Source organism: Harpia harpyja, chromosome 16 (genome assembly GCF_026419915.1).
Source record: "Harpia harpyja isolate bHarHar1 chromosome 16, bHarHar1 primary haplotype, whole genome shotgun sequence".
Lineage (NCBI taxonomy): Eukaryota > Metazoa > Chordata > Aves > Accipitriformes > Accipitridae > Harpia > Harpia harpyja.
In genome coordinates this window covers 5225499-5240198 of record NC_068955.1, presented here as the reverse complement: position 1 = coordinate 5240198, position 14700 = coordinate 5225499, and the positions used below count along the sequence as shown (strand labels likewise).

At 61.5% G+C, this 14700-nt stretch overlaps 1 protein-coding gene across 1 annotated transcript; it reads left to right on the top strand.

Moving 5' to 3' along the window:
- Nucleotides 1-12241: 12241 nt before the first annotated feature.
- On the top strand, nt 12242-13678 carry ID3 (inhibitor of DNA binding 3). Its single transcript, XM_052811870.1, has 3 exons — nt 12242-12792; nt 12999-13070; nt 13344-13678. Exons 1-2 carry the CDS (start codon nt 12472-12474, stop codon nt 13053-13055), a joined length of 378 nt encoding a protein of 125 aa, XP_052667830.1. The 5' UTR covers nt 12242-12471; the 3' UTR covers nt 13056-13070; nt 13344-13678.
- The last annotated feature ends 1022 nt before the right edge of the window (nt 13679-14700 follow it).

The following is a 14700-nucleotide window of genomic DNA, read 5'->3' as shown; positions in this document are numbered from 1 at the left end:
TTCTGGAAGATGCCGGGGGTCTTCTCCACCCAGGTGGGCTACGTGGGAGGCTTCACCCCCAACCCCACCTACGAAGAAGTGTGCACAGGTAACGAGGGGCTTCTTTCCTTCTGTGCCACGACGGGCACCCCCCAATGTCCCCCGCACCCGCAGTGGGTTGAAGTCCCCATCCAGCACTGCAGCGTGTCCCACAGCCCCTGCCTTGCCCTGGCCTGGGCTCCCGTGGGATGCTTTCTGGTGTCCGTCGGATGCTGATCCCCCTTGTCCCCCACCCCAGCCCCCCAAACCCCCCCAGCCCGGACAGACGGCTGCCCAGCTTAGCTGGGGAACATTTTGCGGAGGATTAGCTGTCTGCAGGAAATATTATTCCGGCTGCTGTCTCCAGCCAGGGCTTTATCCCAGTGCAGGGGTGGGGGCCTGGGCATCCCACCCCCACCAGGCACCCGGGGAAGGGGGTCCCGGGGGGTGAGTGGGTGCTGCAGCCCCTCCGTATCCAGCTCCCTCCCTCCAGCCCTGCCGACGCTCCTGCTTTGCACAAGTCTCACGAATTTGCCAGACCTCAGCTCCTAGCAGGAGGGTGCATCAGCCGATGGTCCCCCCACCATCCCAGGGCGATGGGAGGCTGGGAGGGCAGGAGGCCACGGTGAGGGGCTGCCCCGGTAGCGCTGCAGGGCTGACGGGGCATGCCGAGGTGGTGAGGGTCATCTTCAATCCCTGGAAGCTTCCCTACAAGGAGCTTCTCAAAGTCTTTTGGGAGAACCATGACCCCACACAAGGTAGGGACGAGCTGCCGGGGCCGGGCAGCGGCCATGGGTCCTGCTGCAGCCCTGGGGCAGCCCCAGAATCCCGGTCTGGGGAGGTTTAACCCCAAATGGGGTCCGACAGGAGGTCCTTGGCATCTCCATTCCCTTGGTGCTGGACGCAGCGGGGGGCTCGCAGAGACTTCCCTCGCTGATCCCTTCAGCAGGACGCTCCCCCCCCCCCCAGCCAGCTCTGCAGCTATGCCTTGCCCCCTGTGCCTCAGTTTCCCCATCCATGGGTGAAGGCAGTGCCCACTGTGTGGGGCCAGAGGGTGCCCCATAACACCCTCCTGGGTGCTGCCCCCCCCCCCCCAGGCATTCAGCAGCAGGAGGACCTGAGCACCCAGTACCGCTCCATCATCTACACACTGGGCCCCCAGCAGCAGGCAGCTGCCCTCTGCAGCAGGGAGGTGTACCAGCAGGTAGATGGGGACACCGGGACCCCCCCTGGGGACACCGGGACCCCTCCTGGGGACACCGGCCACCACCGGTGTCACCTGCCCCATCACACCCTGGGGGGGGGGGGCACTTCGTGTCCCCTGGCTTGTCCCCATGTCCCCGGCATTGCAGGCAGGGTGGGCGCAGCAGGCAGCCCCACACGTCACGGCTCCCACCCCCCCATTGCCCTGTGGCCCCCACCCTGTCCTGTCCCATGGGTGCAGCTGGGTGGCATGGGGGGTCTTCGGGCTGAGGGGGGGGCTTGCTGGGATGGGCAGGGACCCCCGTGGCCCCTGCCTGGGGGTGGCTGTGCCCATGGCTCTGCCCCAGGGTGGGGGGCTGGGGGGGGACGGGGGAGGCAGTCTGGGAGGGACTGGAGGGTCCATGGGGCTGCTGGAGCAAGAGGATCTGATGGTCTGGGGGGGGGGGGGGCAGGGTCTGGGGGGACCGTGTCCGTGGGGCTGTGTGGTCCAGGGGGCCGTGTGGTCCAGGGGGCCGTGTCCCTGTGTCTGGCGGTCCTGGGGGGGGCCGTGTCCGTGGGTCTGGGCAGCCCGGGGGGCCGTGTCTGTGTGTCTGGCGGTCCGGGGGGGCCGTGTCCGTGGGTCTGGGCGGTCGCCGGGGCCTCCGGCGGGCGAAGGCTGCAGCCCCGCGCTCTCCCGCCAGGGGGCAGTGCCGGGCCGCGCCCTCTCCCGGCCGCCAGGGGGCAGCGTCGGCGCAGGTAGCGCGCGCCCGTACGGCGCGTCCGTACGGTACATACGGTACGTGCGGTACGTACGGTACGTACTTACGGTACGTGCGTGCGCACGGGGAACGCGGGACGTGCGGCCCGCACAGGTATGGGTGGCACACGGGGACCGAGGGCACAGGGGCGTGCGGCACACACGTACGTACACCTACGTGCACGCACAGAGCCATACACTTCACATACATACACATACGTGCATGCACAGGGCCATACAGCTCACATACATACACATACGTGCATGCACAGGGCCATACAGCCCACATACGTACACCTACATGCATGCACAGGGCCATACAGCTCACATACATACACATACGTGCATGCACAGGGCCATACAGCCCACATACGTACACCTACATGCATGCACAGGGCCATACAGCTCACATACATACACATACGTGCATGCACAGGGCCATACAGCCCACATACGTACACATATGTGCGTGCACAGGGCCATGCAGCTCACATACGTACACCTACATGCACGCACAGGGCCATACAGCTCACATACATACACACATGTGCGTGCACAGGGCCATGCAGCTCACATACATACACCTATGTGTGTGCACAGGGGCGTGCAGCTCACATCCGTACACATATGTGCATGCACAGGGCCATGCAGCACACATACATACACTTACGTGCGTGCACAGGGGCGTGCAGCGCACACAGGTACCCACAGCACACGTAGGTACGTACATCGTGGTTGGGGGGAACACTCTGGGGGGGCACGCACTGCCTTTGGGGGATGCCCTGGGCCACCTCCTGTCACCCGTCCCCAGGCCACATCCCTCCTGTCCCCCGAGTCCCCAGACCCGTGCCCCTGGCCTGGGCAGAAGGGATTTGGGGAGCACGTTCCTCCCATGTCCCCTCGCCCCGGCGCTGCAGGGACAGCGATGAGGGACAGCGCCCGTGCTGGCTTCCAAAGGGTTAATGGTCCCCATGAGCCCAGTCAGAGCCCAACTGGCCTTAGGTGTGTGCTGGGCAGGGAGGGGTTAAGGGGGGGAGCAGTTGGGGGGGGTGCCCCACTGGTGGTGATGGAGGTGGCTGGAGTGGGCAGGTGGGCTGAGCGTGGCGTTGTGTCACCCCTGCCATGTCTGTAGGGTCCTTGTCCTTGGGGGGGTGTCGTGTCCCCCCCACCCCCCCAGCAGCAGGCAGTCTCTGTCTCCCCGCTTCTCAGGGGTGAGGGCTCCCAGTGGCCAAGTCCCACCTTGTCCTGGGCAGACTGGGTTTTGCAAGGGTGGAGGGACAGGGATATGGGGGCAGGAAACCCAGATGGTCGTGTCCTCCCCCCCCCCAGTTTTCCCAGCAAAAGCCCCCTCAGGCTCAACACCAAACCCTACCCCCTCCTAAACCCTCTGCACCCCTTTGGGGGAGCAACCCCTCTGCCTGGGCACCCAGAGCCCCCCGCACCCCCTCCCACCTCTGGGTGACAAGGACATCTGTGAGGCTCAACCATCCTTCCTCCTCCTGCCCTGGCTCCCCAGTGGGTCCCAGTCCCTTTGGCTCGGTACCCTCCTGGGTGGGGGTCCCAAGGCCACCCCCACCCATGATGCAGGCAGCCCGTGGTCCCCACGCACCCACCCAGCACCCAGGAGCCTGGGCTGGGTCTGGCTGGGGACACCTCAGTGTCCCCAGGGAGGGTCTGTGGGTGGAAACCATCCCGCAAGGGATGTTTTGGGGGTGTCATGATGTGTCCCCCCTGGGGCAGGGGAGTCCCTGTCTCAATGTCCCCAACACAGGCAGATTTGGGGGCTGGGTTTGGTGGATTTACAGTGAAAAAGCTGACAAGAAATGAAAATAAAGCTGAAACCCCCCCCAAAAAGCTTGTCAAGGATGAGTGAAAGCAGAAAGTGAGATGCAGCTTTCGGGGGGGGTGTGACAGGGCCTGGGGGAGCCCCTGGGTGCCACATGCCGGGGATCTCATGACCCTCCCTTGGCCAGTGCTGGCATCCCAGCTGGGTGCTGGGTATCCCCCCCAATTCCAGGCATGGGGGCACGGCTGGGTGTTATCCTATCCCTATGACACAGGGCGTGAGCAGAGCCCGGCATGGGGCTTGTCCCCAACCCCACGGTGGCGGGGGGGACACGGGGACATTTTTTTTTTTAGAAAGTGAAGTTCTCTGGGTCAACGGAGAGCGAAAAAAATAAATAAAAGCAGAGAGAAAGCGAGCACAGGTCGGCTTCCGGCACCTGGCCCAGCAGCTGCCGCATCGCCTGGCTTTGAAGAAGGAGTTAAAGAAGAATGAAAGCCAGGGACAGGGGACGGGACCCTGGCCTTCAGCCTCACGCCCCTGCATCCTCCTCATCCCGCAGGAGGTCGTGGGCACCTGTGGTGGGGTTTCAGGGAGGGAGATGACTGGAATGGGGAGTGCTCAAATCTGAGGATTTTTGAGTTATTCTTTTTTTTTTTCTATAAATCCCCAGCTGCTGGAGTCAGGGGATGGGACCAGGAGAGGGGCCAAAGGATGGGGAAGCACAGAGAGACGTCCCAGGGGACAGGAGGTGACAGCCGCATCTCCCCGGGGTTTGTCACTTAGGCTGTGACAGGCACGTGGGCTGTGGCAGAGCTGAGGTGTCCCAGGGGACGGATCCTGCCCCCCCCCCCCCCCCCCCCGTGTCCCCATCCCCACTCACCGCAGTGGGGTATGTAGCCAGGATCGCACCCACTGGCTGCTGCTTCACCCCCTCCCCGGGCTCCACCACGTCTCCCTCCATCACCCCCCAGAGATTTATTCTCCCCCCCGTTTGTGCCTTAGGGTGCAGGATGGGGTCAGGAGCGCTGAAAGCCCCGGGAGGATGGGGTGATGTTGGATTCTCTGATGTCTATTAGGGTTGAGCCAGGTCTGAGCTGTCTATTTGTGTGTGCCTGTGTAGAGAGGCAGGATCTGTCCCCAGGGTGCTGGGGGGGGTGGATAGGGTGGGCAGAGCTGGGCGGGGGGCATAGGGGCACCCATCCCTGCAACAGGGACAGACTCTTTGGGTCAGGCTGGATTTTGGGGAGGGGGGTGGGTGGCGATGGGGGGTAGGGGGAGAGTTTGGGGGACCATGGTGGGTATGTGGGGGTGCTATGTCGGGGTTCGTGCCCCCAGAGACTGAGGGACAGCATGGGGGGGCTCCCACAGCTCCAATGGGTTTGGAGGAGCACTGGGACGTACCGGTGGGGGGACGGACACAAGCCCCGTGTCCCCCCTTTCCTGGATGGAGCCCTGCAGGGATGCAGCTTGAGGAGAGGAGATGGGGGGGCCCCTTCTCGTTGTCCCCCCCCACTGCCCCTCACCTGGCACCTGCTCTGGGCTGATGGAAACTCTGTGTCAGAGGAAGCGGAGAGGGGGCCGTGCTCCCAGCTGGGGCGGGGGGGGACGACACCCAGCTGTCCCCCCCAGCGCCTGTGCTGAGGGGCTAAGCTGCCCCGGCCCCCAGCACAGCTGGGATGAGTTGGGCAGGTCTCAGCCCATTCCTGGGGGGGGTTCCCAGCAGAGGAAGGGTACAACGCTCAACCCCCCCCTTTGTCCCCCAGCTTTGCTGCCTGACACATTTCACCTCCTGCTTAAATCCAGCATGGCTGCGCAATCCAAGGACCCCCCTGGAGGGGTGGGGGGGCCGAGCTGGGGCTCCCCATCCCCACATCCCAGCGCTGACCCCACCCCTGCCTCAGTTTCCCCACTCAGGGTCTGAAAAGCAGCTGCTTCCCCGCTCTGGGGCTGGAAAACCGAGATCCAGGACTGGAAAGATACGGGCCAGCCCCGAACCTCCGCCAGCATCCGAATCTCAAGGGGATGATCGGATCCCATTCCGAGAAAGCAGGGTGACGGGGGGTGCGGGGGCCGGATGAGCGGGGAGGTCGGGGAGGGGATGCTCACGCGTTATTTATACCAGGGGAGGTATCTGCAGGGCTCTTCGCCGAACGAACAAAATAACAATTCAGGCAGGTTTGAAAAGCGCCGAAACCACGACAGGAAACCCAAATTGTACAAATGCAGATGTGAGTGGAAAAAGCTCTTGAGCTGGTTGCTCTGGCTTTCACCTTCGCTAAAAATAAAGCTGCCTTATTAGGGGCCGATGGGGGCCGAGATAAAACATCTTTCCTCCCCCCCACCCCATGTTTTTCCGTGGGGGGGGGGTTGTTCCGCGCGATGCCGTGGGACGTGGCTTTCCGGCCGTGCCGGGGGTGATGGGGACGGATGGCTGGGCCAGAGGCTCGTGCCATTTTTTGGGGGAGGATCTGGGGGGTTTTAGGGTGCTGGGTGGGGAGGGTCAGGTTTTCTGGAGGGGGGTGGGGGGGACAGTGTGATTTGGGGCTGGGCAGCGCGGGTTGGGGGGTGTGATGAGTTGTAACAGTCTCTTTGGGTGTAATGAGGCAGCCTGGCAAAGCCACATCCTGCAGCGCGGCAGGACCCGGGGGGAGGAATCTGGGGGGCTGAGAAAGGGAGGGATTTGGGGGGGAACAGCAAAACCCCTCCTGGGACCTTCCCACCCCCCACAAAACAAGGGCTAGGACTCCCCTTCCCCGTGCCTCAGTTTCCCCTCTCCGGACCATCCCAGGGCTGAAGCACCCCACCTTTGCGAGGGGGGGTGGGGGCTGCGGTGAAGGCTTTGGGTGCCTGTTCCCCCCCCCCCGCCACCGCACCCCGGCCCCGGGAGGATATCGTGGGAGGTGGGAGGTGCTTTGCTTGCCACCCCGGTGGTGGTGGCAGCGGGCCCGGGCTCCTGTGAGTCACCAGTGTCCCCACACCTGCAGCGGCCAGGGGCTGCGATAGGGATGCTCACACCTGCGGCCTTCGCACCCCCACCAGCCCCATCCTCCTCCTCCTTTTGCAGGGGAAATGATGGATGCAATGGGGGGGGGAATCAAGGGGGTGGAGGGAGAAGGGGGGCAGAGCAAGGGGGGGCTGAGCACCAAATTGCGGGTACACCCGCAGCGGTGGCACGGCACCTCGGCACCCACCCTGCCGGGGGCACCCACATGTAGCCATGGATCCCCCCTGCGCCTGGGGAGGCGGGGGGGCTCACATGGCACAAGCTGGCCTTACCCCAGGGTTGACCTTGGCCCCGTTGGGGTAACATGGGGGTGTGATGCTCCAGCCCCATCACAGCACTGGGGATGCCCTAAAGGGTTTGGGGGGGGGTGGGGATAAGACCCCCCCAGGGGTGCAGATGGGACATGGGGGGCTGCTGCAGTATCAGGCCTAGGGTGGGCATTGGGGGGGGGGGGGGGAAGTGGGGGGCTCCAGCCGGCCTTGGGGGGAGGCCGTGAGAACGGCAGCCAGGGCCGGAGGGGGGGGCAGTGCAGGAAGCGCCGGGGGGGCTGGCTGCTCCCGGCTCCCCCAGATGCGCCCGTGAGATAGGGCGGCAGGAAGCAGCTGCGGGGAATCCCGGTGCTGGGAACGGCCGCTGCCGCCCGCCTGACGCCCCCCAGGCCTGCGGGACCCCCCGGCCCCGCTGCCTCCCCCTGCGGCAGGGTACCAGCCGGGGATGCTTCCCAGTCTGCCGGCCTCTCCGCTCCGAGGGGTTGGGGGTACCCAGGGTTTGACCTGGAGAAGCAGCTCTGCTTCCCCGGAGGAAGCCACGGTTCCCTCCGGTCCTGCCGGTGCTGCAGGGGCCAGAGCTGGAGCCATGGCCCTGCTCCTGGCCAGGCCTCGGAAGGGAGGAGGGGGTCTGGGGAAACTGAGGCACGGCTGCTGATCAGGCTGGGCAGCTGGCCAAGGCTGGGGTCATGGACCACCCCTTCTGGAGGGATGTGTATGCTCCTCTCCCTCCCCCGGGTGCTCTGGAACAAGCCTTGTGTTCACTCTGGCCCCTAATGATAACAAGCAGGGAGTGCCCTTTAGCCCGCAGTGCTGGACGCTGCCTGCAGGCTCAGTCGGGCCAGGCTCTCCCTGAGCGGCTGTGGGACTGGACGCTCAGTCCCTGCCTCGGGCACGGGGGCCGAGGGGGTCCCCGGGGCTAATCCCCTGCACAAACAGCTGCACATTCCCCAGGGCTGGATCCGGTCTCCTAGAGACAGGCTTGGCGGGGGGGGGCTCGCTGCCCCTTTTTGGGTGCCTGCTCCCAGCAGTGCCGCTCCTTGGTTCCCCCCCAGTTTTCCTCTCCATTTCCCTGCACATCTGGCTCCGTGCATGGCACAGACCGGAGCCTCTGGTGCTGTCTGGCTCTCACGGTGGGTCCCTGCGGTGGGTGAAGGGGTAAACTGAGGCAGGGGGCAAGGCGAGTGGCTGGGGCTGGGCTCCTTCCCGCGTGGGCTGCCGTCAGCCTCGTGTCGCTGATGGATATCCATCCAAGTCTGGCAGCTCCAGTTTATAATCCCCATTTATCCCAAATCTGGGACATCGTAGCCCAGGACGGGGCTGCCACGGGGACCCCAAGGGAGGCTGGGTTTGCCAAACCACGCTGGGACTTTTCGGCATGTCCTCCGTGTGACCAACAGCCAGAGCAAGACCACGATGCCCATCCCTGCCCGTCCCTGCCCATCCCGGACCCGATGCCCGGTCGGGAGCGCTCGGCCCTGGCGCAAATTGGGGCGCAGGGAGAGCCGGCACCCCGGGGAGGAGCGCGGTTACCAAACCTCACCACGCGGCACAGCCCAGCGTGGCACCGGCTGCCTCCCCGTGCTGGATACGGCCCTGGGGACAAGGTGGGAAGGAGATTTCAGAGCTGGTTTAAGAAGCCAGAATCCCTTTTTCCCCTTGAGCATCCATCCAGATTTCTTCTCCAGCACCGAAACTCCCTCGGTCACCACCGTGCTGTGCCGTGCCGTGCTGTGCCATGCCGGGTGGGTGCCTGGGCTGGGTGGTTGGCTTGAAGCATCTCCAAAAATCGATGAATTAAAGCAGTCGCTCTGAGCTCTCACTCCCACGTTGTGCCGAGCCGGAGCACGGCTGACCAGGTCCCCCAGCTTCCCTCGCTCCTGAAGGATCCTGAGGGTCTCCGAAGATCCCAGGGAGACAGGATTTATACCCCAGGCCTATCCCGAAAGCGAATCCAGATGACCCCTGGGGAAGAGCCCTTCCCTTTGTAGCTGCCTTGGGCGCTCTGCCACGTCTCCGTTCCTCCCCTCTCCCGTCCAAATCCCTTCCCCGCAGCCAGCGCTTCCAGGCAGCCTCTGGCTTCCAAAACACAAGAAATTCCCCCAAAAACGCCGACGCTGTCCCCCTGGGAACACCGGGACCCCCATGCTCGCCCTCCCTGCCCTGCGGCAGCAGGGCTGAATCCGGCCCTTTCCACTCGGCTTTACGTCCTTCACATCCTGCCACCTGTACCGACTTATTTAAGGAAAAAAAAATAAATATATCAAACCAAACCCAAGCCCGAGGGGTGGATTTTTGGGGGGGGGGGCGGCTGCTTGTGACCCCCCCCGAGCGTGTTGAGCCACGGAGACCTCCGCAGATATTTGCAGCGTGGGCAAATCGTACGGGATTAACGACCTGTCCCCGGGAAAGGGGGAAAGGTTGCGGGGAGCGACGGCTGAGCCGTAACGGGGGGACGACACGGTGACCCCCCCCCCGGGGGACGTGGGGAGGCTTTGCATCGTTTTGGGGGGGCTCGCCGAGAAGGGTAAATCCCAGCTCCTGCTCCTCCTCCTCCTTTTATTTTTTTTCTTTTAATAAAACACCCAGTGTGGGCCCTTTTCACCATGAAATCATCGCGCTCCGGAGCATTCGCGTTCCCTTCCTCCCCCCTTTTCCCTCCTCCGTGCCAAAAAATCCGCTCCCCCCAACCCAGACACCCCAAACCCACAACGGCCAGCTGGACGGCACCCCAAAAACGTGAGACACCCCCCCCCCAATTTGAAACCCCCAGGAGGTGCCCCAAAGCTGGTCTGATGAGCAGCTCCCACCGTCCCCGCTCTCCCATCTCGCTCGCGCTCTCGGGGTACCCCACATTTGTAACACCCCCCCCCTAAAAAAAAAAAATTTTCAAAGCCTCGGCGTGGCCATGGCGGTGTGTGGTGGTAAGGGGGGGGTGATGGGAGGGGGGGGGAAGGTTGCCTTGGCCACGCATCCCTGTGTGAATGCATGACGTGCACAGGGCTGGCGCCAGGCTGTCTGGGGCCGGGAGTTAGATCAACACAGCTGGAGGGCCCGGGCCACAGCTGGGCAAAGGCAGCGGGTCCCGCCGCCCAGGCAGGGCCTGTGGGAACCGCCGCCAACAAAACCCCCCTGCAAACAAAAGCTCCCCCCCCCACCTCGCCCAAAGCAGCCTTTCAGCCCCCCCCCCCCCGCTTCAGCCTCTTGGGAAATGGGAGGGGGGGGTGTGGGGGGGTGTGCAGATGGGCATGGGAAGAAGAGGGGATGGTGGAGATGGTTGGTGTTTTGGGGAGGGGGGGCCTTAACTGGGTAAAAAAGCGTTTGGGTGGTTTGAAGGGAGGTTTGAAATGTTTTGTAAATGTTTTTTTATTTTGTAATTTTTTTTGGTAAATTTTTTTATTTTGTAAATGGTGTTTACTTTGTAATTTTTTTATTTTGTATTTCTTCTTTAATAATTTTTTTATTTTGTATTTTTTTACTTTGTATTTTTTATTTTGTAATTTCTTATTTTGTAATTTTCTATTTTGTATTTCTAAATTTATTTTGTAATTTTTTGTTTTGTAATTTTTTACCTTGCAATTTTTTACCTTGCAATTTTTTACCTTGCAACTTTTTCCCTTGCAGTTTTTTACCTTGCAACTTTTTCCTTGCAGTTTTTTATCTTGCAGGTTTTCCCCTTGCAGGTTTTTATCTTGCAGGTTTTTCCCTTGCAGGTTTTTATCTTGTAATTTTTTTTTTTTTAAATATTTAAAAAAAATTTTTTTTTTTCTCATTTTTTTAAGAGGGGGGTCCTGGTTGTTGCCGCTTGCCCGGGAGCAGGTCAATAAGGGTAATTCTGGCTTTTCCCAAGCTGCCACCCTCCACACGGAGGCGATTTCCCAGGAAATTTGTGAGGAGGGTGGGGGAGAAAAAAAAAAGCCAAAAAAAAAATCCAACCCCAAAAATGGCTGGATGCTGGTTTTGGCGGGGGGCGGAGGAGGTTGGGGGCCATCGAGCAGCCCCCGGGCTGGAGAATAAGCGGGGAGAGCGGCTGCCCCCCCGGCCTGCGGCCCCCAGACCCCCGGGAGGGGGGTTTGCAAAGGAGGGAAACAAAACCCAGCACCACCGAACTGGGATTTGGGCAGATCTGGAATAAATTGCTGCTTTGGGCAGGCGTAATTTGGTCCAGGTGCCTCTGCCCCCCCCCCCGCACCCCCCATTAGCTGGGACCCCCGGGTCCCAGGGTGCCCCCCACCCTCCGGGCTGTAACGTCCCTTTCCTGCACTCACCCCCCCGTAACCAAAACCTGTGGAAATTCCCCCAAAAGAAGACTTGGGGGGGGGGGGGCATTGCCTCTTGATTTTAACAGGGCTTCACAATCTGGGTGTCGCGGGACTGTCACCCCCCCCCCAGGGACCCCTCCATGTGCCACTGCCACCCGCTGCGGTGACACCCATGGGCACCGACCACCCCAAATTGTTCCGGCTTCGGGTTTTTTGAGGCAGCGATGGTTTGGGGTGGGGGGCTGTTTGCCTTCATCCCCCCCCTCATCACTTCTACTGAAATACCCCCCTTGCCTATAAATCTCCTCTCCCCCCTCTCCAAAAAATAAAAATAATAATAAAAAAAAACAACCAACCCCAAAAAACCTCCAGGCCTCTCGCAGTCGCTGACCTAAATCTGGTTTCTCCATCGTAACCTCAGTTTTACCGCAATTAATTTTTTTCTGCTGGTCACAAGATAATTCCTGACGCCAGAAAGTCTGGAGGTCAGATGAGAAGCGGATTGAGGAACAGGGCGGCACTAATTTCCTTACGAGATCGCCCGGTAAAAACTTGGGGGGGGGCAGAAAAAAAGAAAAAAAATAACCCCAACCCCATCGTGCTGCCTAAAAATAAGGGGGGATTCATTAGGGGGGGTGGGCACGTTGGGGTGTCCAAGGGGTTTAGGGGGGGGAAGTCACCCCCCCCGCCGAGGGGGTGGTTTTGGGGGTCGGTTATGGGGTGGGGAACCTGCGTGGTCGTGTCGTCCCCGTCCCCCCCCATTAAGGCCACCCCGGCCACCAAGGGTCATTTTTCTAGGGGGGGGGGTAGGGGTAGGGGGGCGGTGCCTCTCGCTTCATTTAGATGCAAGGGTGGGGTTTACGGCTTCATTTACATAAAAGGGGTGGTGCTCCCGCCTCGTTTGCATACAGGGGGCGTGGCCCCGCCCGCTGCCTATATAAGGGGCGGCGCGGGGCTGTCCCCTCCCCAGTGCGCCAGCGAGGTCCGAGGGTTCGAGATTCCGGGGGGGTGATAGATCCAGGGCTCGGGGGGGTCCAAGCTTTGGTGGTCCCGGTGCTCGGAGATCCCAGCAGAGCCCCAGCCGTCGCGGCACCCACCGACACCACCACCGGGCATTCTTTCTTCCCTCTCCCCCCCCCTCCTCCCCTTCCCCTCCCCTTCCCATCCTGCATCCCCAGGCGAGCTCTAACCCCACCATGAAAGCCATCAGCCCGGTACGATCCGTCCGGAGTTGCTACGAGGCCGTTTGCTGCCTCTCGGAGCAGAGTCTGGCCATCGCCCGGGGGAGCAACAACAAGAGCCCGGCCTTGGAGGAACCCATGAACTTACTCTACGATATGAACGATTGCTATTCCAAGTTGCGGGAACTGGTGCCGGGCATCCCGCAAGGCAGCAAGGTGAGCCAGGTGGAGATCCTCCAGCATGTCATCGACTACATCTTCGACCTCCAGATCGTGCTGGAGGAGGGGGCCAAGGGACGCGACCCCTCCTCCGAAGCCACCCTGCTCTCCCTTAAGGTAAGGGCTGCTTTAGGCTGGGGCGGGGGGGGATATGTTGGGTTTGGGGAGGGGGGACGGGACGACCACACGGAGGGGACATGTAGGGCTGGGGGTGATGCCCGGCCCCGGGTGCGTTGGGGGGGTCGTGGTGCGGTGGGGAAGGGGGAGAGCTGGGGACCCCCCGCCGCCGGGGTGGCCCTGAGCCCTGTCCCCGCTCTCCGCAGGCGGCCGAGCTCGCCTCTGAACTCTGCTCCAAAGACGAGAGAAGTTTGTGTCACTAACGGCTCCTCCATCAGGTGAGTGTTCCCCCCAATGCCCTATCCCACCCCCTAATCCCCCCCCGCACTCACCCAGCACCAACATCCCCAGGGGACCAACACCAGCCCCAATACAACGCTCTCCCCCCGCTTCGGGCGACCCCCAAATTCCCTTCCCCAAACCCCAAATTCCCTTCCCCAAACCCCAAATTACCCCAACGCTAATTCTATTTTTTTTTTTTTTTTCCCTCCCTCCCCCCTTTCTCCTCCCCCCCCCGTCTCCCTTTTCTCTCTCCTCCCGGTGCCAATTAGCAAACAGGCAGTGAGTGTCGGTTCCTGGTTCGTTATCAGCCGGAGGTAAATAGCAGCTTCCTCCGTGGCGCCGGGCTGTCTGCGACCTACCGGCCCCGGCATCGCCTCCCCCGGGCCCGGGCAGCGCAGGCGGGGAGCGGCTGGTCCCGACCCCCCCCCCGCTTCCTCCATCCCTCCACCGCCAGCATCCCGGCTTTAACAGGACTTTGGACCCGAACTTCAAGGAGATAACTTTTAATGATAGACTGATGAAGAGGCGGTTGTCTGTATATTTTTGGATTATAGCAGCGAGTCCTTTTTTTAAAGGTGTTTCGTGGGGTGGGGTGGGAGTGGGGGGGGGATTAGGGGGTTTTGGGGAGGGGGGGACATCCTCGAGTATGAACCAAACTCTCTGGGGCTGCGGCCTCGTGTATTGTGGAGCTCTATACTAGAGTATTAACGTTTTGTACCTTTTGTGCAGGAAGGTGAATTTCTGCGAACATGCCTTGTACTTGCTTTATAAACTTTTTATAAAAGTTACCATTTTTACATAATAAAAAAACCCCGACAGGTCGTTTGGAATGTTTTTCTCCATCCCTGGGGTGGAAGGGAGCTGGGGTGTGCCCATGGGTGGGAGACCAGCATCCTGGGGGTGGGAGCCCCCGAACCCTCTCGTCGATTGTAACTTCTAGGGTTACGGTAGGAATCTCATTAATTGTTTAATAGCTTTGAAATGTCAGCTCAGGTATGGGAGGAATTAACCCTAGGCTGCTGTCTCCCGGCCGAGGTGTCTGCCAGCTATTTTGGGTGCTGCTCTGCTTATCTGATATGGAAGGAGTGAAGAAGCTGCTGAGCCCCGGGGACCATCTGGAGGTGTAGCTGGAGCCCTGGGAGGGGGGGAAAAGATGCTTTTTCCAGGGGTTTCTACTCTCTGCTTTGCAAAAAAAAGGCTGCCCGGTGCCCTGGGGCCGGATTTGAGCTTCTCTTGGGCTGGAAGGGGTGATGCTGTTCCCCCAGGATATCCCCCCCAAGGGAAGGGGAGTTTCTGGGCTGCAGCTGCCCTGGCTCTAATGAGGGTTGTTCTGAGTCTTGTAATTCCCCAGGTGGCATCCACACTGCACACCCCTGCCTGGCCTGGATCCCCCCCCGGTGGCTGAGGTGGGGGGGGGGCAGGAAGGGGGGGCAGCACCCTGGGGAAGGGGTGTTGGGAGCAGAAATGCCTTTCCCTCCCCTCGGATTAATGCTGTGGTTTCCCTTTGGCCCCGGAGCAGATGCGACCCGCCGGCCGGCTCAGCTGCGGAGCCCCGTGGCTGCAGCACAGCTGGGCCGGATCCTGCTCCCTGGGGAAGGTGCTGGCCTGCCTGCAATCAGGGTCAGG